Genomic DNA, 21641 nt, shown 5'->3' with positions numbered 1-21641 from the left:
GGATAGGTGGTCTGGAGGCATGGGAGGGACAGGGAAGGGGAGACAAGTAGGGTGGGGGGCAGATGAGGAGAGGGAACAGGTGGGGAGGGGTGGATCAGTGGGAGGGTTAGGTGGGGGGAATTAGGTAGGATGGGGGGATCGGTAGGCAAAGGTCGTGGGGTGGGGGGATTGAAGCTCACTCACTCACATGTCTGGCACCTGCCCTGGGAAGACAAAAGCATCTGGGAGCAGGACCAGCTGACACTCTCTGCCCTCCCCTTCCCTGCTCCTGCCCCCTTGCCCTCTCTCTCTCCCAGAGGTCCCTCCAGCACAGCAGCTTCAGGAGAGGCTGATCTCTGACTTATGGCTCAAGGCTTCAAGATGCACATCCCTTGAGCCTTCAAAGATGCACATCCCCAGAGAGAACGCCCCGTAGACACTCTATCATCCTTTAGACCCAGCTTCCGAAGTCCTGCAACATCCCTTCCATTGAATTCTAGCTTCTAGAAGGCAGTCGCTAAGGCCAGCCAGCAATAATCAAGGGGAGGGCAATTACTCCACCTTTTGCGGGGAATGGCATCAAAGAATTTGCAGATACATTTTAAAACCACCACACCTATAAAAATCCTTTCTCATTCCTTTTTTTTTTTTTAAGATTCTATTTATTTATTTGATAGAGATAGAAGAGAGAGCAAGAGCAGGGCAAGAGGCAAAGGGAAAGGAAGAAGCAGGCTCCCCGCAGAGCAGGGCCCCCCCCCAACTTGGTCCAATCCCAGGACCCTGGGATCAGGACCTGAACCAAAAGCAGACGCTCAACCCACTGAGCCACCCAGGCACCCCTTTTCTTATTCCTTTAGACTGACTTTTTATTGCTGCCAAAAAATGCATATCCAACCAACGCCGACCAGCCACCGCTCACGTGAAAAGGCACTTCTGAATCACCCATCTGATCCATAAAATTACAGAACGTGAACTCCCTTTAGACCCCATCTAGATTTCGCTGGGGAGAGCGCAGTCCCAGCGAGGCTAACTGTCTTGGCGCAGGGAGCCACCATGGCTCTGCCCACCACCGCTACCGTCTTCCCAGGATCATTCACCAACATTCTCCGATGTACACGCACTCTTCAAGGTATTCTGCAAATGCCATCTTGTCCAGCCTTTATCACGCTTATAGGAGCAGTTGCTGTTTTCCAGATGGGTCAACTGAGGCTCGGCAACACTGAATGGCCCAAAACCCAAGGTCTGGCTTGGCTTTGTTACGTAGCCAAAAATCTATCGACCTCAAAAGCTCATGTTCAGTCCACTGTGTGGCACCCCCTGGGGATCGGCTGGTTGGGGAAGTAAGGAGCTGGGCTGGGGGGGGCGGTGGGGGGCGGGGTCACGTTGCTGGCTCTTACCTGAACTTGGCAGCATCGAACTTCCTCTGCTGAAGAAGCAGCCTTCAGAGAACCGTCCCTGCGAGGCAACCAGGAACTTACACTCTAACAAAAGGGTGCACCATGACCATGACCGTGAGATCTCTTCTTGTGGGGAAGGGGAAGGACGAATGTGGGTTTTCTGAGCCCTGAGGAGGAAGCCGGAACACCACCTAGCTGCCAGGCTGTGGGGACCACAAGCCCTCCGCTGGCTGAGGCTGTGCCAAGCTGACCTCTGAGAGAGGAAGAGGAGGACGAGAACATTCGGGCTGTCTACTCCTCCCCAAGGCTCTAGCACAGGGGCCGCTGAGGAGCCATGAAAGACTTTCTCTAACCACCCACTTCGTAACTCCTGTTTGGCTTTTGTTTGCTCCCCAAACTGCTCTGTGCAAGTAAACACAGCCCAAGGGTTCTTGTCTCTTCCTGAGAGCTCACTTTCAACTAATGAAGAAAGACACAAAGCTCTTGAAAAGATATTTCATAAGATTTGTGCATTTTTGTGCAAGTTGCAGCCCCTTCCTTCAACCTTCTGGAATCAGTTCAATTGCAGGAAGATGGGGAGGCAGAAAAAAAAATGAAGTGGATTTTAGAACAACTTGGCAAATTAGCAAAGTTTGTAACATCATTAAAGAGTTCTTAAATATTCTTCCCTGAACTCCATTTTTATCTTGTGAATGCAATTCAGTAATTGCTCTAAAGGAAATTGTGGAACTTTGGCACAAACATAAATGTTTGCATGATTTAAAATGCAGTGGCAGCAAAGATCATGATTTTTTAAATTGCTAATTCTTAAGCTAACCTTTTCGGTTTGTCTCATCTTGAAAAATGCCAGTTCCTATCAGCAGAAGCTGTAATAGAGACAATGCATATATTATTTAGTTCTTTATAATTGCAAACAACTTAGCTATATTTCAATACTCATCCCTCAGCTCCAACATGGAGCATAAGTAAGGTGATTACAATCATTCCATCACTCTGTAAATAGAACACCGGGGCACTGAGACACAAGACTCTTTTCTTAAAGCCAACAGATCAGACAGAGAAGTTCGTCCAGAGCCAGGTGGATTTCAATCTGACCACCTTACCCCAACCCACTTATCGCTCAGCTCCATCCGTACTTGTCGATCATAGGAATCAAGGGCCGAGACCTAGAGCAGATAGGCCGGCCTGTCACTTAGGCAGACTAGCGTTCCGGCCCTGCCTAATTGAATTAGTCAGGACAATTAACACTAGCTGCTGTAACAGAGAAGCTCCAAGATCTCGAAGGCTTAACACAATAGTCCCAAGGCCCAGGGACATCAAGAGAGAGCTGCAGAGGGGGGTGCTCTGTTCTACACAGTCATTCAGGGACTGAGGGTCCTTCCATCGCAAATGCCACCAACAAGTGGGCTCCAAGGCCACCACTAACGGGTAAAGAGAGAAAGTATGGGGGACCCCACAGGGGACTAGGGGAACCAAGCCTGACAGTGACGAACATCGCTTCCACCCACCTTCTATCCAGAACTCAGTCACACGGCCCCCACTTCACTGCAGGAGAGGCTGAAGATGAGCTCTGTGTCCAAGAGGAAAGGGAACTTCTTTGGTGAACAAGAGTATCAGCTCTGCCAGCCCAGCAGGAGACAAGGATAGTTCTAGGCTGCCCGATGTCAGCTTCCCTAAAGCAGACCCTGGTCCAGTATAAACAGTACCATCAAAAAGACTTGTCCCTGCCTCCTAGAAACTCCAAACTAAAGTTCTACCCCACATACTCACCCGCAAGTCTCTCGCAACAGGTCAGGATGGTGAACAGGAATGAGAAGGGTGCGTTGGAGCCAAAGGGCTTACCTTCTGGACTCAAGAACTATGTATCAGCTCGGGGCACTGGCTTCCAGAAGCAGGTGACTCTATAACCCTCCAAAGCCCCACACATCCTCTTGGGCCTGAGCCCTCCCTGGATGGTGTGGCTCCTACCCAAGGCTTGGCTTCCACTAAACAATGACCCTCACAAGATTACACTGATCTTGCCCAACTAAAGCCACCATGAATACCAACAAATTGGAGACTGGACCGTAGAGAGGGCACAGGGCAGAAGCCAAGAACAAAGCTTGCCTCAGGCCTGCTGAGAGTTGCCCAAACGAAGAAGAAATTAACAATGTGCACTTGTCAGCACTCTTGTTGTGCTAATTTCCTTGCAAATATAAGCAAAGCCTTTTAATTAACTTAATATCAATTTCACTTTTCTCACATTTTACTCTAATTATGGGCTGGATTTAAAGCTCTCGCAGCATAATTTACAGCCCTAGAATTAACAGCTTTACAAGTTTACACACTAGGCACTGTTAACCTGACGGAAGTAAGGTTCCCTGCCACCATCCTGTCACCGAAGCCCCATGCCTGCCCCTCTGCAATCCTCGGGGCCAGCCATCAACGCTGATCGGGACTGGGTGGCGCACCCAGGAGGCAGGGAGCACCAGTCTCACAAAGGGAGACGCAGAGAGGGAGCAGGTGGGTGTCTCCGGACAACTTATTTGCTTCTCTGAGTTTCAGCTTCCTCATACGTAAAATGGGCATAAGAGTATACGTAGGCGTGATGCAGAATTCAGGTGCACAAAACACTTGATTATATATTAGGTGCTCAATAAAACCACTGTGCAGGGTAAACTATAGTATACATATTCATGTGCAAATACCACATACTGTATTTCACCAAATCTAAAATGCCTCCAACTATAAGCTGTACCATTTTTAGGGGGAAAAAATGCTACCTATTAAACTGTGACACATCACCTACCCTAAAATGAATGTTTCAGAGACACAAAAATGGCTATTGACTAAATGTGGCTACAGTCTCAGTCCTTGAGATGACTTCAAGACAAATCTCAGGTAACCAAAATGCCCCAGGACTTGAGTATTCTACTCAATGGATTTCCGGTTAGCAAAGAGTCTTGCTTCATTTTAATATTCGTTGAAAATACACTGGGGGTGTGGAAGGGATAGCAGACACCGTGGATTCATAATGTAAATGCCATTCCCTCTTTGGTCTTTTGCCTCAGCCATACTCACTTTCTCCAGAAAGCAACTCTTCTCCTGAAGCAAGACTGGTCATGTGACCATTTTCTAGCCCACAGGCAGGGTATGCCAGAGACACTTCTGGAAAAGATTTTTTTTCCAAAAAAAAAAAAAGATTTTCTTTCCAGATTAGAGAATAGTAGATGCGGCCACTTCTTTCTCTGTACAAAATGCGATGACTGGAATTACAGCAGCCATCTTGTAATCACGAAGACCAAGAGAAATATAATATCATAAAATTATATCATCATAATGACCTCATGATACCAAACCAATGCTAGCTACCACTACTTCTGGGCTTGTCACAAGAGAACCAGTTACTTGATGAGTTAATTCCTAAATGACACAGAGAAGGGTTTTTAGAAATGAATAAAATGTATTCTCTTGCAAACCCTCGGTTCTGACCGCGTTAACAATTCGTTGCAATGCAAGGGAGAAACAAACAGGAGCTAAAAGCGACCCATGCAAAGTACCATAAGAGCCCAGAAGATGGGACAAGAATTCTGACAAGGGGATAGAAGGTTTCAGGGATTAAAGGGATTCTGAATGGTTGTTGGAGAATACGTGAGATTTTAATAGGATTGGGGGAGGGGAGGGTGTTACTCATAATCTGAGAGTTAAAGGACCCTAAAGTCATGTAGCTCTCAGTTATACACACATAAACTTTGCTCCCCCCTAGAAAGAGGGTAGAACTAGAACCCCAGTCTCCCATTAGTTCAGTGCTCTTTCTGCAGGAATGGACAGCACCGAACAAGGCATGTATAGCCATTAGACACCCCTCAGTTAACACTAATCACACAATTAGCCATTGTGTCTGAGGCTGGGAGGGAAGGAGGCGCTTGTGGAACCTTGCTCTCTATTAACTGTCAGCACGCTCACGTGCTGGTGTCCGGACGTGGCCGCCTGTAATTATGGCGGTGGTTTATTACTCATGCATGGCAGGGCTGAGGCTCTGCAGTTAGCAATGACAGGGACATTATTAAAAGGGAAAACTTCTCTATCAGTGGCTAAGCCAATTGTCATCCTTGTGTCGGAACAGTCTAAAGACCTGTGAGGAGCAATAACTAAGACAGAAGAAGGTCTTTCCACCAAATGAGTCCTGCATTTTTTCAAGTGCTGCAGGCATCAGGAAAGGAGGATAGGAGGGAAGGAGGGAGGGAGGGAGGGAGACCCCCACACAGGGGCAGCTCCTATTGTCCCCCTAGTCAAAGGCCATTCCATGGAGAGCTGGCTTTCCTGGACTTCCAGCTTCGGCAGCGGCCGGGGAAGCGGGTTCTGCCCTGCCACAGAGCATGACAGCTGAATCCAGAAGGGGAGCAGGACCAGAGGCCAGGTGGTGGCCTCAGGAGGCAGACCCAGGGGAGTCTCAGCGGGGACAAAGCCTGCCTGTGGTGGCAGCTGGGGTAGAAGAGGCTTCTATGTCACCTGAGAGCAGCGGGGGCAGGGGGAGCCTCAACCCCTCATCCTCACCGTCACCCCCTCGGGGTCCCCCAGCCCCAAGGCCACCTGGCTTCCTCTTTGGCTGGGGAACAGAAAGGGAGACCTGTCGTAAGTGCTAGACAAGCTGGGGGCCCAGCTGAGACTGCCCGGGGTGCAAGCGTCCTAAGGGCACCAGCCCCTTGCCGTGGTGGGACTTCTCCTTGGAATCAGCTGCCCCAGGATTAGGGAGACAGCAGGGAAATGGAGCAGAGGACACAGGGAGGAGGAGGACCCTGGAGGAGCTGGCAGAATCCCTGACAGGATGGCCATGGGAGCAGCTGTCCGGCTGAATGGGGAGGGATAGAGCCACAGGGAGCCAGAGAAGGCTGGGGGGCAATGGGGGCATGGCTGGGAGGGCCTCAAGGAGGTCGAGAGCAACAGGGATGGGCAGGGGAGAGCAAGCTCAAGGGTGCACAGGGCAGAGCTCCGAGGGCTGATTTAGATTTTCCAGAGGGAGCCATTCCAGGTGCTGACCCTCAGGCCGGGATGTGGCCAAGGATGTGGCTCCAAAGTGGGGTGCACTGTGATCTTTGAAGCTCAGAGGGCCAGCTGCGTCCTGCAGCAGGGGCACGGCTGGGCCGGTGATGCCAACATGCACCCTGCCACTGGATTTTAACCCACTTTCCCACCTGTTTGTGCCTACACTGAACCTGATGACATCAATTCCCTTATGTCACTGTGGTGCCCTGATCACGCAGTGGCCCCCCCCCCCCATGTCTGCAGAATTGAGTCTCAAGTAGCCTGGGACTCGAAGCAGTGCCCACTTGCCGCTCCAGACAAGCCCCTGCCTCACCAGCAAGTTCTCGCCGCATAGCCTCCCCTAGGTTCCCGCACACATTTCTGCCTCCGTCCCCGCTGCTCCCCAGGCCGGCCACCCTGAGGATTCCCAGTCCTGGGCCCAGACCAGACCATCGTCTGTGACTTGCTTCCCCATCAGGTCCCCGGGTGGTGGGGGTGAGGTGGGGGCTGCTGCTGACCACCTGTGTCCTACAGTGCACGTGTCAAAACTTCTGAGTTCTCGGGTTCAAGTTCAATACTCAATGGCTAAGCACGTCCCGCGTGCCAGTCCAGGCCTCAGCCCTTCCATCCTCGTGCTACTAACTCTTCCATGACCTCATATGCACCAGGTAAAACCACAGACACACCTTTCCAACGAGACCACAGCTGTCTGCCCCCTCCCCATATCCTGGCCCCCAGCCCACGGCCGGCAGTGAGGAAGCGCTCAGAACACCCATGAGCTGCTGTCGCGGGGTCTGACCTGTAGAGGCTGCTGTTTCTTCTCCTCTGCCTCACAAGCGTCCCCCAAAGGCATCATCTTTATAAGTCAAGTGGAAGAGGGAGAGGGAGAGGGAGAAAGAAGAAGGAAACCGAATTTGGCCTTAGACAAACACGGGAAGGAAGGAGGATCCCCATTCATTCAGAGTCCAAGCAAGTTAGAAGGAAAGGACCTCCTCTTGCCCCTTTGGAGGTTCACATCGCAGACAGCAATGACCACGCTCCGCCACAAAGCGTGGCTAGCTGCTCATGCACTCGTGCCAGAAATATCTGCTAAGCCATCTGCTATGGGCCAGGATGGTTCTCAGCATCCGGGATGCGATGGGGGGGCAGGCCAGCAGGGTCCCTCCCTTCTCCCAGCGGCCACACGCCGGGCTCTGGGGCTTGGCCTGTCTGCTCTGAATCCCATTCCATCCTGCCTTACAACGACCCCATTTCTCAGTGGAGGGGTGAAGTGATTTGCCCAAGGTCACAGAGCTAGTAAGTGCCAGAACCAGTCATCCAATCCAGTCTGCCTGACGCCCAAGTGAACAAACTTTATTTTTCCCAATCTTAGATTCTTAGAAGAGACTTGCAGGTTATCTGATCTCAGATTTTCTTCGTCTGCCATGCGCCTTATTGAGCCCATGCCCTTCTTCCCGTTGCCACTTCTGGCTCTAATTACGGAGCCTTCTTCCTGTCCACAAAGAACACTCCCGATTTGGCAACAGCAAAGATCAGGGGGTTGGATTTCTTCCTCGAGAATAACATGGTGGCCTCTTCCACCGCCACCTGGACAGGCGGCAGCCAAGCCCTCTAGCAGGGTGCCTGTTGCCCACACTGCCTCTGAGGGTTCCCCACCTCTCCAGGAGGGGTGGCTACACCAGGTGCTAGTGGTCCATCGGAGGGAAAGGAAGTGAGCCTCCCTCCAGTGCCCAGACCCTGGCTCCTCGGATGGAGCCTGGGCCCCTGCCTGCCACAGAGGCCCGCTCGCAGCACATGGAGGCTCGAACTACCCTGGCCTCCTTCTGACGCTCATTGCAGTGACTGATTTTAATACAAACATTTGCCCTCTCCTCCTTCCCCCTTCCCTCCATCCCACAGCCAGTGCTGGTCCCAGCCAGCTCTGGAGTCTCCAGGCACACAGCTGTATCCTGGCAGCAGGAAGGGAACAGCTCCAGGCCAGCTCTGGTGTCCATGAAGACGTTCTTTCAAAATGCCATCCCTCTCTTTGTGACTCCACCTGGCGGCCTCCAGGAGCCCATCTCCACCTCTGTCCGGCTGTCCTCCCGCGTCAGGCTGGGTGGCTGTGCCGGGGCTGCTGGGAACCTGTTGGCTTTCTGCAGCTCCGACCCCAGCTTCGTCTGCCTCTGCGGCTTGGGGGCAGGACTCGGATAGGTAATTTTGACTTCTCCCTGTTCCCACAAAGATTTTCAATTTCTTCAAGCCACCCGGCTTCTACTCAATATCCTTCTGAGATCTAAATTTGGAAGCTAACCTGAATCGATTGCATTTCCTCTTATGACAGAGCTGCCCTGGGCTTTACTGGAGCAGTGACGTGCGTCCTTGTGACTCACCGCACAGGGGCTCTCGATGAGGGTGGGGGTCGCCAGCCAGAGCTCTCGGGGCTGGCATGGGGCAGGTCACACAGGGAAACACCGTCTCTACCCTGAGTCCTCGGGAGGGCGCTGGGCAGGGGAAAAGTACCGAGTCTTCAGAAAATCTTGGCACTGCCCTTCCCTGGCTATGTCATCCTGGCTTAAGTCACACAGGATCTCTGTTCCTCACCTTTTTCTCAGCTCTAAAATGAGAGAAACAAATAACTTCCTCAGAAGGTGACAGAAAGTCACAAGTCATGTGCAGGGATCCATGAGAATTCCAACAAGAAATCCGTCTGTCCCTAGGTCCACTGTTCCTAATGTTCGTACTAAAGCACCAAGGCACCATTTTGTAAAATATTTTAACACAGCATTATTTTCTCTCGTGTAACTCTTTTTTTTAGGTTTTCCAAATTTCCTACAATAAATATGAATGAATTTTCTTCTACCAAAAAAAAAAGACTATAAAACCCTATTCATATTATAAAAATCACACATTCAAAGAAAATATACTGAAATGCATTGTTCCCTATGCCGGACAACTGCTTCCCTTCCAAGTTCCCCCAAAGGATCTGGAGCCCTTCCATCGGGAGAGTGAAGGACCAGAACAGCCTAAGATGGCTCAGGCAAGATGGTGGAGACAAGATGGCTTCCTCACACTCTGTCTCCCCAGCTAAGTCCTTGTTGCTCCCTCCCCTTCACCACATCCACCCAGCCCGACCCAGCCGTGACAGTGTCGAGACTATTTCCTCCTTGTCTATCATTTACCTCCTCAAACTAGCTCCCATCCAATTAATCAACCACATTGTATACAAGGTGCTGTGGGTGATGCTTGAAGGATAGACGTGGTATTCGAAAGTCCAAACTATAGTTCAAGCCCTTGAAAAGCCTACCATCCAGTTCTGGGCTCAAAAGACAAACCCACAGAGGCACAAGAATATAAGCCATGAGTGCAAAGAGTCACTGACAAGAAAGCTTGTAGCACCTCGGAGCAGGAAGAACTCAGACATGCGGCCTGGCACAACCCCACTCCCACCCCCGGGGCAAGGACCTTGAGCCAAACTTGAAAGGATGGAGGAATAGAGAAAGGGAGCAGGGACGGCAAACCCTGACAACTTCCCGAAGGCTGGGGCTGAACCGTGGAGGCCACAATCCCAAGGCAAATGCTGGGAATTCCCATGAGCAGATGGGTCTGGCCGGAGAAGGCAGAAGGCACGGGCAAGGTGGGAACCTGGGAGATGCTGGTGGCAGCTGGCTGTCTCCAGCCCTGACTATCAGCCTTCAGGCCTGACCGTGATTCCTTAGGAAACAGAAAGCCACTAGAAGCTGGGCCCATGCAGACAGCTGGAGCCACGTGTGATCAGTGGAATGCCAGCGTGTGAGACCAAGCCCAGGGCATGGGGCAGAGCGTACTGTCCAACGACCAGGGTCAGCAGTGGGGGCCTTGCAGAAAGAATGGAAAAGCAGGTGCCAGACAGAGTCTGGAGGGAAAAAACTAACTCATCTCTGTGTGCGTCTCTACTTTCTCTTTAAAGCGTCCTTCTAAGTCTGTAGTAAGAAAACCACAACAGTAACAACAACCTGTAACTGTTTTTCCAAAGGCAGGATTCGAGATTTGGGCAACGAGAATCTTAGCAGAGAGGCTGATTCTAAGGAAGCCTGGAGCCCCCTCTCAGGACACCCAGAGAAACCTGTTCCACAAGTGAGCAGCCCCTTGGGTTGTAGGGCTTGTGGCCAGGAAGGGGTGGAGCACTCCAGGACTCCCTCCTGCCAGAACTTCCTAAGAGTCCACAGGAAGGTTTGAGAAATCTGAGCAGCCTTGAACATGCCAGCTCCCACTCTATACCCGGAGGGCTGGACCCAAGTGGCCTTGTCTTACAGGCCCACCATTAATTCCTGAGGAGCAAAGAACACCAAGGGCAAGGTTTCCTTCTCCTTCAGGAGCAAGGGATAGAGACAGGCTGCAGAGCAAATGGACACCGGAATCCGGGCCCCAGGAGTCCTCGCCACGCTCAGCCACCCTCCCCCTGCAGCAGGCAGCCCCAGCGGGCCTCCTGAGTCAACAGGTGGGACGTACAATGCCCAAGGCAAGCACAGGCAGGCATGACGCCCTGGCAGGTGGGCTGGAGACGCGGGTCCTCTCCATTTCCTGACTCTTCCCTGCCCTCTTCCTCCGGGGTTCCCATCGCTCCAAATTACACTCAGCAGCCAGGAAAACAGCACCCACCTAGTCGCAGCTAGAATGCCTGGCTTGCCCAGGAAAAGCTCTCATGCTAGTCTTCCTGCCAGCTCCTCCTCAGACGCAAGTCAAGCAAGCTCCATCTTCCCACCCCACAGGGTCCAACCCAGCCAGCCCCAAGTGCCAGGCACGTCCCTCATCCCCCAGGGCATTGCTTACATGACAGAAGAGCACATATGCAAAGAAGCTCAACACTCCCCCCCCCCAATGTGAAGCAGGCTCTTGGCTTCTCAGAAGTTCCCACCCCCACCCCAGCAAGCTGGCACCGTGGGGAGAATGGGTTTTCCTCTTTGCTTGCTCAGTGTAGGCCGTGGGCCACGGTGCAGGCCACAGCTAGCCCAGATGCAGAGTCTCAGGTCCCCACCCCAGCTCTATGAATCAGAGACTCTGGGGCTGAGGTCCAGAAGCCTGGGACTTCACAGGCCCTCCATCTGACTCTGACACATGCCAAAGACTGAAGCAGGCTGGTGCCGCAGCTAAGAACCTCAATTCCGGAACAGACCCCTGAAGTTCAATTCCCAGCTCCACCCCCTGGCTAGGGGACTGAGCAAAGCTCTCAGCGGGCAGTATCAGCACCTATCTCCTGGGGTTGCTATAAAGACTAAATGAGTCCCTGCATGTCTGTGCACTTAGCAAATACCATTTAGATTGTATTATTCCTCTTTGGGGCATATGGGGGTGTGGCTATACCATATTTCGTTTCCTAGCTGAAATCAATACTAAAACGACTTGTGTCCCTACATGCAGGTGAACAGTGAGACCCAGGCTATCTTGCACTCTCTCTTTTGGGTCCTATGGGTGGGTCTTCGGCAGGTATCTGAGTAGAACCAAAGGCCCACCCCATAAGCTTCTCATTTATCCGCAAACGAACTGGGGATTGCAACTACCCAGGGCAGATACAAGTTCAAAGCCTCCCCTGGATACTTGTGACAATGACACCAAGAAGACCAAGGCGATCTTTTAGAAGGTGCTCAGAGAGCACATCCCACCTAGAAGGACTCAGCAGGGATCACTGGGGAGCAAAAATTATACCAACTATTATTATCATTATCTTTATGATTATTTGTAGTTCTAGAACTATCAGGAGCACAGGAGTCAGAAGCTCAGGAAGGGAGGTGGCAGCCTTGGATCTGCCTTGCATGCCAACCCTACAGACCCGGGAAAGCTGCTTGTACTCAAGTAGGTGATACTCACTCTGACCTTGGGGACAGCAAGTGTCCAATGACCCATCCGTCCCTGGGCCAGATGTGACCAGGGCACCTCAAAAGTCTCCCCCATCTCCAGAAGCACTGAGAACATTTTCCACGGGACAGATTCGGACAACTGCCATTAATTGGATGGCACCCCTCGCTTTGCTACACTCTGAAACACTGCTTCCCCAACCCACCGCGAACTGTAAACAATCGCCCGCCCGCAAGCAGCTCTCCGGCGAGAAACCGGGTGTGTTTCTAACAGCAGCCTCCACCGGTGGAGCAGGAAGGGAGGAGTGTGCAGCCCGCCTCCCGGAGAGATGACATATTCATCCAACTTACTACCGAAGCGCATTAGCGCCAGACCTGAGGCCTTGACTTTGCAGACATTTCAGCGCGCTCGTGTCCCTCCCTGTCTGACCCCCGCAAACGTTGAGCTGCAAGAGCTATTTCCTCCAAGTCGGCCGGCCTGCGCCTCCAGTCCCATTTGGCCGCGCGACTAGTTTCCGCACTCGGGCTGGAGTCGCCCGGTAATGACTCCCGCACGCGGGCACCGGCTGTACTGACATGTTTCCACAATAAAAGCAAACTTACAGCTGGGGCACAGAAGAAGCAGGTCATTCTTTCCAGCAGCCCCAGCCTCCTGGCCCAGACAGAGCAGAAAGGATAAGAGGGAGCCTGCGGGAGCCAGAAGGTACCGGCTCCCCCCGCACCGCGCGCAGGGCCCCAGGGGGTGACCGGTGCCCGGCACGCCCGCGAAGAGCTCCGTGGGCTCTCGCGCGTGTCCTTACCATTCAGTTGCCGATAGACGATGTCCTCGAGCAGCGAGAGGCGCTTCAGGACAGCATCCTGGATGGGGCTGGCGCTGTGCGCGCTAAGGTTGGCCGCCTCGGCGCGCGGCCGAATCTCGTGGAAGGCGTCTCCGCTGCGCACCGAGATGGGCCGGCACTTGGCCAGGAAGAGCACGAAGCCGGCCACCGCGATCAAGTTCAACACCAGCAGCACTTTGACTCTTCTCAGTGAAGCCATCAAACAAGCCCGCCCGGCCCTCGCCCCGGACCCGCGCCCCCTCAGGCTCCGGCGAGGCGCGGGGCAGCCGGGGACCGTGCGAGCCTCACACTCCGGACGGCCGGCGGGGAGCCCAGAGGCTCCCGGCCCCGCAGCGCGGATGCTCGGGCAGCGGAGACGGCTGGGAGGACGGGGCGGTCGGGGGGAGCGCGAAATCGCTCACATGGAAGCCCACGGTGTGCAGAAGTGCTCCCGGAGACGCCTGCTCAGTTCCCGGCGCGCGGCCCGTTCCGGGCGCCTCCGCTTCTCGGCGAAGCGCCGGGGGCCGTGCGTCTCTCCGCCGCACCAGCGAGCGGCTCGCCGCTGGACCTCGGGTCGCCGGGAGCCGGGCGGGTGCGGCGCGCAGGTGCCGGGCTCAGGGTTTGCAGCCCGCCCGCGGGGGAGTGCGCCGCGCCTCGGGCCGCACGGCCACCACCCTCGTCCGCAGGCGGCCGTCGCACCGCGCGGCCCACGGTCTTCAGCCCAGGACCCAATCTCCGGGGCGGGCGCCTTTGTTCCGCTCACCGACCCGCTCCATCACGCCCGACAGAGGGAAAGCCCGCGCCCGGCGCCCGCATCCTCGAGGCTCCGCAGTCACGCTCAAGTCTCAATTACTCTCAAAGTGGGGGCAGCACTAGGGGGCGGGCCAAGGGGCAGAGCGCGACGTCCTCTCCGCCCCTCGCGCCGGGGACACCCCACACCGCCACCAAACTCACCAGCGCGCACAGCGCCGCGGGCGCCCGGACACGTTCCAAGCCCCAAGCCCACGCAGGGAGCCTTCGGGGCCTGCCGGTCACACTGGCCTCGCTCCGAGCTGGCGCGTCGCGAGGCTGGCTGGAAGGAAGAGTCGGACCTCAAAAGTCACAGCAGTTCTCTACCCCCTCCTAAAACGTCGCGGGGAGTGCAGCGGCAGGGACGCGCGCCGGCGCCCCCTCCGCTCGCCAGAACGGGCAGCGCCGCTCGTCCCGCGCGCCACGGAGCCAAACGCCGAGTCTCCTAATTGGCGGACGCAGTGATACTGCCGCTGCGGCACCGAGAGCCCACAAGGCCCTGGCCCCCGGTTTGGAGAGCCCGGAGGGGACGCGCAGGTGGCGGCGGAGGGCGGGGCGTGGCCGGAGGGGACCGGCTGCAGCACCAGCTCCTCCTCCGCCGCCCCTGACCACCCCTCTCCCCGCGAGCCTGTCGGCCGCCGCCGCCCGCAGGCTGCCAGGCGCACAGCTCCGCGGCTCGCTGGCTCGTGCGCGCGCACCCGGAAAGGGCGGGGGCGTCTGGAGAGTAGGGACCGCGCGGGATGGGGGCAGTCAAGTCATGTTGGCTGCTGCTGGCGTCGGAGGTACCCTCTGGTTCTCAGCACTCCCCGAGCTGGCGGGTTTGTTCCATCCTGGGAGGCGATGAAGACATCCCTCTCTGTGTGCTCGCGGCTCCGCTTTGCGTGGCCGGGAATGGCTAGAGGGAAAATCTGGCCTGGAGACTCGGATTCTGTTACTTTGGGAGCCAGGCCGCGCGCTGGTGGGTGGGCTGGGTGGGCCCTCTCCGTGTGAAAATTCGAACCGTCCAAGTCACAGTTTTTGCGTCCACCCACATTTTATCATAAGAAACAGATTCTGGCTACTGGATTTCCACGATCTCTTCCTCTTTCCAAAGCCAGGCGTTTGAAAGGCTGGAATTCAAAGACCCTTCTCGATCCACTTAATTCCTTGGGCCTCAAAAAGAAACCCGACTGCCAACTAATAAAGATCAGGCAGTAAGAGCCAATGAATCTGGTGGTTTCCACCTCACCATTTCGATCTCACTGAAGTTTTTCTTTGTGCCCTTGGGTTTTGGGGTTTTCAGCTTTTGTTGCTTATTTATTATTTTAACTTGATTTTTAACAGAAAAGTGCATGAAAAAAATATAACAATTTTTAAAATTTTTATTCCCTTGGAACTCGGTGCCTAGTTCAATCAGATCTTCTTGGTTTTTTGCTTTACTTCGCCTACAAAAAGTGAATACAAAAGAGTTAAACGAAAAAGCCATATAAAAAGCCCCAAGGGACCATTTCTAGCCAGGAGTGTTGGGCAGGAAAGGAGCCAGGGGACTAGAAACCTGAGTTATTGGGCAGTTGTGACATGACAGGCAAGGTCCCCGCAATATCTCACCGAGGACCCAGATAGAAGCTATCACAATCAGTGGAAATTTCTGCAAAAATAATTTTCCAACATTTACTCAGCCATAAAACTGAAGCCAGGGTGGCTGAGACACAGGGCTAGGGTCCCCCAGGAGTAAGTGGCTGCAAACCCAGGTGGGTCTGACTCCGAAGCAAATGCCTATTTGGGAGTAGAACACGGGAAGCAAAGTAGAGGGAACACCCTCTGGGCAATGGAGATGATTCCAGAAAAGAAGCAACTTCAGAGAGATTTATTTTCCCCCTCCAAAGCAGGAGAGGTCCCTGGCCCAAATTACCTGATGATCTTGTCATGCATCTTACAGGCTTCTCTCCTCACCTTCCCCAAGCATCCTGGAGAGCTACATTCCTAAATGACATCTGACATGCTAGAGTCCATGAATGACCCACTGTCAGGCTCATACCCTGAGCCCTGTCATCACAGAGAAGTGATCCACTCCTGTAATCCTTCAAGAAAATTTCCCACTCACAATTCCAAACAAACGTATTCTCCAGCCACCAGCAACCCCTGTCCCCTCCCAAGTAGCCCTGCCATCCCCTCTTGAGCTCCTTCCCTACCCTTCCTGGTTACTCTTTAGTTCTGATTACTTGTTTATTTCAAACACTTTCCCAGTAGTGTCCACAGTTCACACACTCTCTTATGCATATGCTTCCACTGTCCCCAGCCCAGCAATCCCCACCTCTGACCCAATCTCACCATCTTCTTTCTCGCACCCATGCATCCAAGCAAGAGAGTGCACTTAGGGAAAATGCCATCACCCAAAGCTTGGAGACATTACCAGTTGGTGGTTTCTAACCTGACCTGGATCCTTAATTCTTAATTCCATGATCCTAACCAGCTCCCCCAGAGGTGCCCAGGGTGGACTTCAGAAGTCCATAAACACCCTTCAATCCAATACAAAAATGTATACGTGTGTGGGCATTTTTCTAGGGAAAAGACCTCCAACTTCCAGCAGATTCTCAATGGTGGTCAGAGACATCAAATATTTTAAAACCTGCCTGGGATATGTTAGCTACGCAAAAACATAATCAATTCAATATTTATTGTATGCCAGTTGCTTAAAAATCAGTGGCTCCGAGGCACACCAGGTTGGTAGAACCCTCTGGTTTTTGTATATGTCGATAGAAGAAAGAACACTCTGGACAAAGGCCAGCAGCTTATATGGATGAAAGTTGAACCCAAATGAAGGAACTGAATTGAACAGGTTCTGTCTGCTAAGGAAATTGTCAGGCCTGGAAGGAACACCGTTAGCCATTTAAACCACACACACAAAGACGGAAGGACCCATTTACAGAGTCATCAATTGTCCTGGAACCAGAGGCTCCCAGAGGGGTGGGCGACCTCCCTCCCTCAATGACTGCCAACCGTCTACACACCACTTGCCTCAATCCAGCTTGTAAAACCAACAAAACGACAGCTCCGAGCCTCTGGGGCCTGCTCACCAGGAGCCCCTGGTCCTAGCCCACCCATTACCAAGAAGCAAATCAGTTCTCGACTTTTGGAGGGCTCCCAAAATCTTTCCCAATCATAAAACTCAGTTAAACTATAAATACTTCGAAAAAGAGGTTTATTGGTGTGTTTGTTTGTTTAGCAAACTGAGAGGAGGGCGAGGGATGTATTTCTGTTCACGGCTCATGAAGGATTTTGATTCCACATACATTTTTTATTCATCGACCATGGTTCACATGACGTGCAGCTCTGACTTCTCTGTGTCACCTTTCTTTGCCTGTTAAAAATCTCTCACATCTCACCTGGCCTGTCACAGAAGCTAGAAAGAGTTGGAAGCTTATCAAGGAAGAACTCTCTCTCTACAGAGGTTTTGCCAAGCTACTTAATCTTTCTGGAAGCAGAGAGGTGGAGCCATTATTCCCATCAAGCCCTGAGCAACAGAAACTGGAGGTTTTATTTGATTTCTTTAATAAGATAGAATTGACTGATATCATCATTTTACTTTTAGGTGTGCAACCTAATGATTCGATATTTGTGTACGTTGTGAAACGATCAGCGCAGTAAGTCTGTCACCTGTCACCATACAGAGTTACAGATATTTTTTTGGGTGGTGAGAACTTTTGAGGCACCTGGGTGGCTCCGTCATTAAGCGTCTGCCTTCGGCTCAGGGCGTGATCCCAGAGTCCTGGGATCGAGCCCCACATCAGGCTCCCCCGCTGGTAGCCTGCCTCTTCCTCTCCCACTCCCCCTGCCTGTGTTCCCTCTCTCGCTGGCTGGCTATCTCTGTCACATAAATAAATAAAATCTTTAAAAAAAAAAAAAGAGAGAGAGAGAACTTTCGAGATCTCTCTCGGCAACTTTCAAATACACAACACAGAATTAACTACAGCCAACATGATGTACGTTACATCCCCGATGATTTATTTACTTTATAACTGGCAGGCTGTACCTTTGGACCCCCTTCACCCATTTTGCCAATGTACAGCCCATCTCCCCACCTCTGGCAAACCCCAACCAATCTGCTGTCCACATCTATGAGTTCAGTCTTTTGTTGTGTTTTGTTTTAGATTCCACATATAAGAGATCATACGGTGTGTGTCTTTCCCTGCCTGACTTACTTCACTTTGCTTTTTTTAAGAAAAAAAAGAAGACAGGCATTTACCCTTCTCCCCTTTCAAGAATTCACAACACATTGTAATGGGGGGTAAAAGTAAGAGGGGAGCTAAGTAGATGGGGAGAGACCATGCCTTGTGGAGTGTGCTGAGGGCCTGTATTGGGTGCTGGGTGTTGAGGCCTAGCCTCACCACTTCGTAGCTGTGTGACCCTGAGCAACTTACCTCACTTCTCTGGGGCACCACCTGCTTCCCCAACTATGAAACAGGGGTAATATCCTTCGTACTACATTGTAAAGGATAAATAGCTAAAACGGGTCAATCACTTAGCCAGCGCTAGGCATATAGTAAGCACTGTGGAATAAGCAAAGACCACCAGCTGAGGACAAGCAAAGGCTGTTAATTCAGAGTTTGCTCTTGCGAGAGAGTCGGCCACCATCACTGGTGTTTGGCAGAGACTCAAAGGCAGGCAGAGGAGAGTTTAATAGGAAAAGGTGGGGGGAGGGGAAGTCTTCAGAGAAGCCCTGATTGAAGGCTGTTGGCCTGGGGAAGCCAGAGGCAGGCTCACTAGAAGGGTAAACATAGAAGTGCATAGAGCTTTTCAAATTAGTGTTTCCATTTTCTTTGGATAAATACCCAGTAGTGGAATTATTGGATCGTATGGTATTTCTATTTGGGGGGGAAACCGCCGTACTCTATATGCAACTTTTCTTAATTTAATGAACATTTATAACAACCAAAAGATTGTCTATCGTTGGTTCTAAGTGAAAAAAAGAAAGTATGAATCAGGAACTCAAAAGCAGCTTCGCACTGTCTGTTCATTGCCTGTTGTTACTGTGAATAAAAGCCCTTCCTGGGGGCGCCTGATGGGTTCCATCGGTCAAGCGTCTGCCTTCAGCTCAAGTCCTGATCCTGGAGTCCCAGGATGGAGTCCCACATCGGGCTCCCTGCTCGGTGGGGAGTCTGCTTCTCCCTTTGCCCCTCCCTGCCTCATGCTTTCTCTCTCTCTCACTCTCTCTCACTCAAATAAATAAATAAAATCTTAAAAAAAAAAAAAAAAAAAAAAAGCCCTTCTTGGACCCTTGCTTGCTTTGGCTTTGGGGTGAGTATGAGCACATGGTGGAGAGGCCGAGAGACGAGGCTTTGCCCGCCACGGGCCACACAGATCTTCTGTGATACAGGCACTGCTCAGCGGGGCTCTGGCTTGAGTAGACAAGGCAGCTTGGAAAGGAAGTAGATGGCCGGAGGCTCAAACCATCCGGGAGAGGGACAGCAATGAAGGCCCTCCACCCTGCAGTGCCCCGACCCCACTCCCTGACCCCACTGAGCCCCAAACCAGCTCTAGTCCGACCTGCTTTGTCCTGCTCCAGTTGACAAGAGCAGATGTGGGTGCTCAGGGTAAGAGGCAGGCGAGCTGGAGGCATTTGTTAAACCATTAATCCCCATGCTCCTTTTCAGGCCTAGGCTTCCACTTCTGGGTGTTTCCAACACATCTTCCTTTGTTCACAACTTGATACCTGCTAACCTATGCACCGGAGCCATATGAAATGTGTGTTCATATACCCCACGATGCCTTTCTCATTACATATTTACTGGCCAATGCAGACCAACAGCTTTTCTCTCATGGGTGGTAGGTTGGGCTCAAGATTAGCTCTGCTGGGTAGTTTCCGGCAGCCTCAGGAGGTGGCCTTTGAAACTGCAGCTTCCTGGGCTAGTTTGCTGAATGCAACTGCTTGTTTGGAGAAAATTCCCAGGAAAGCATAATTTTTGATAGTCCACATGCAACAGCCCAAAATACTCTGCAAGTTTCTCAAAAAGAACAGGGCTACTGGAATCCTTATGGTGCAGGTGGAATTTCCGGGATGCATAGAAGTTGGTGGGATTTTTGTCTTGGCTAGTGTTACCTTACTTCATGGCCAAGGACATGTAAACTGATTGTCCCCCAAGTTCCCCAGGCCCCTGGGTCACCTTTTCCTTTAAGATCCTTCATTGAAGTTGCTGCAAGAAGTCCAATGTCCTCCCCTAATACTTCTAAGGGTAAGATTGTCCGGGGTTGCTCACCTTGGCCTGGCTGTCCTTGTCACCTCGTGCTCAAAACCCTTGGATTTCCAGTCAATATCTTTCCATGTCTCCGTGCTCCCACTCCGTTTCTTCCAAACCAAGGATACAGGTCCCTGAATTAACTATGAACTATTACCCCAAACTTAAAGACTTAAAACGACCCAAGTTGGTCTTGTTCAGTAGATCAGAAGTCCGACACGTATCTCACCGAGCTCAGATCAAGGTGTCTGGCAGCCTGCATTTCTTCCTGGCGCTTCTGGGGAAGAATCCATTTCCTTGCACTTTCTGTCTTCTGGAGGTTCCTTGCACCCCTTGACTCATGGCCCCATCTTCCTCCATCTTCAAGTCAACCTGTTCAGGCTGAATTGGTTGCTGCCGTCTCTGGCTCTTTGACTGCAGCCAGGAAAGATTCTCCATTTACAAGGTCTCGTAGGATTAGATTGGACCCACCTGGAAAATCCAGGCTAATGTCCCATCTCCAGGTCTTCAATCATTTCCATTCAGAGTCAGCAACTGTCCATTGAAACCAGGGGGACACAGCTCCACTGCTCTTCCCAGTCTCATGGGAGTAAGTTTTAGCCAACAGAATGTGAGCTGGAGTGGAGTGGCCACTTCCAGGCTGGAGACTTTAAGACAGCTACCAGCCTTCCTTCCCCTTTCCTGTGTGTGAGAACCCACCTGCCCGTTAGTAACCGTGAAGGTGATAAGAAACTCACAGGGCAGGTAGAGCCTCAAGACGAAAGGACCCTGGGGCTCTGACACTACACATGGAGCAAAGCCACCTGCTTGCTGGAAACTTCTGTCCTCCACTGTTAAGAAAATAATAGATTTCTTGTACTTTAAGCTGCTGAATTTCAGGGGGTCGTGTTCATTACTGTCAACCCAACCTTCCATAGATTCCCCAATGTTTCATGTTTAAGTACCAACTGTATTATTATCTACAGAGTTTTTTAAATTTTTTTTAAAGATTTTATTTATTTATTTCTTTGACAGAAAGAGAAAGACAGCCAGCGAAAGAGGGAACACAGCAGGGGGAGTGGGAGAGGAAGAAGCAGGCTCCCAGCAGAGGAGCCCGATGTGGGGCTCGATCCCAGGACCCTGAGTTCAGGCCCTGAGCGGAAGGCAGACGCTTAACAACTGAGCCACCCAGGCACCCCTATCTACGGAGCTTTTTTATTTAAACAAACCCACTTCTCTTTTCAAACAGCTACATTTGAAACAGTAAGATCCACAAAATAATAAGCGGAATTTTACTGGATGCTTATGATGGGTCATGCTTTCGACACACGTGTTTTGACTTATTTAATGTTTCACGTATGTACCTTATTGATCTTTGACATGCACTAACTCGTTTTAATCCTCATAAGCACTTTATGAAGTGGGTGCTATTATTATCGTGCCCGTTTAACAAACAAGGAACCTGAGGCACAGAGTTTCAACAGCTGGTAAGTAGAAAAGCCAGGATTTGAACCCAAGCAGTCTAACTCGAGAGTTCATACTTTGAACCATTTACAGGCTGCTGCCTTTTTTCATAGCTCTGTTTTGTAAGCGATATGTGCCCTTCATGCCCATTAGGTGATTTAATTTTTTCACAAAATACGCCCG

General features: G+C 51.9%; 1 protein-coding gene across 2 annotated transcripts in view; it reads right to left on the bottom strand.

The window, feature by feature from the left end:
• The window catches only part of GALNT17 (polypeptide N-acetylgalactosaminyltransferase 17), a 456620-nt gene extending 441952 nt beyond the window's left edge, over positions 1-14668 (bottom strand). Inside the window, exon 1 of one of the 2 annotated variants that reach the window (XM_034670023.1) lies at positions 12994-14668. In XM_034670023.1, the coding sequence (XP_034525914.1) occupies positions 12994-13231 (238 nt within the window). In that variant the 5' untranslated portion in view covers positions 13232-14668. The remainder of the gene's footprint in view (positions 1-12993) is intronic. The other variant, XM_034670022.1, reaches the window with a different exon arrangement.
• Positions 14669-21641: the final 6973 nt, after the last annotated feature.

The sequence above is a fragment of the Ailuropoda melanoleuca genome, chromosome 10 (assembly GCF_002007445.2).
Source record: "Ailuropoda melanoleuca isolate Jingjing chromosome 10, ASM200744v2, whole genome shotgun sequence".
Classification (NCBI taxonomy): domain Eukaryota; kingdom Metazoa; phylum Chordata; class Mammalia; order Carnivora; family Ursidae; genus Ailuropoda; species Ailuropoda melanoleuca.
Note: the sequence above shows the minus strand (reverse complement) of the source record. Positions and strands in the feature narration are given on the sequence as shown.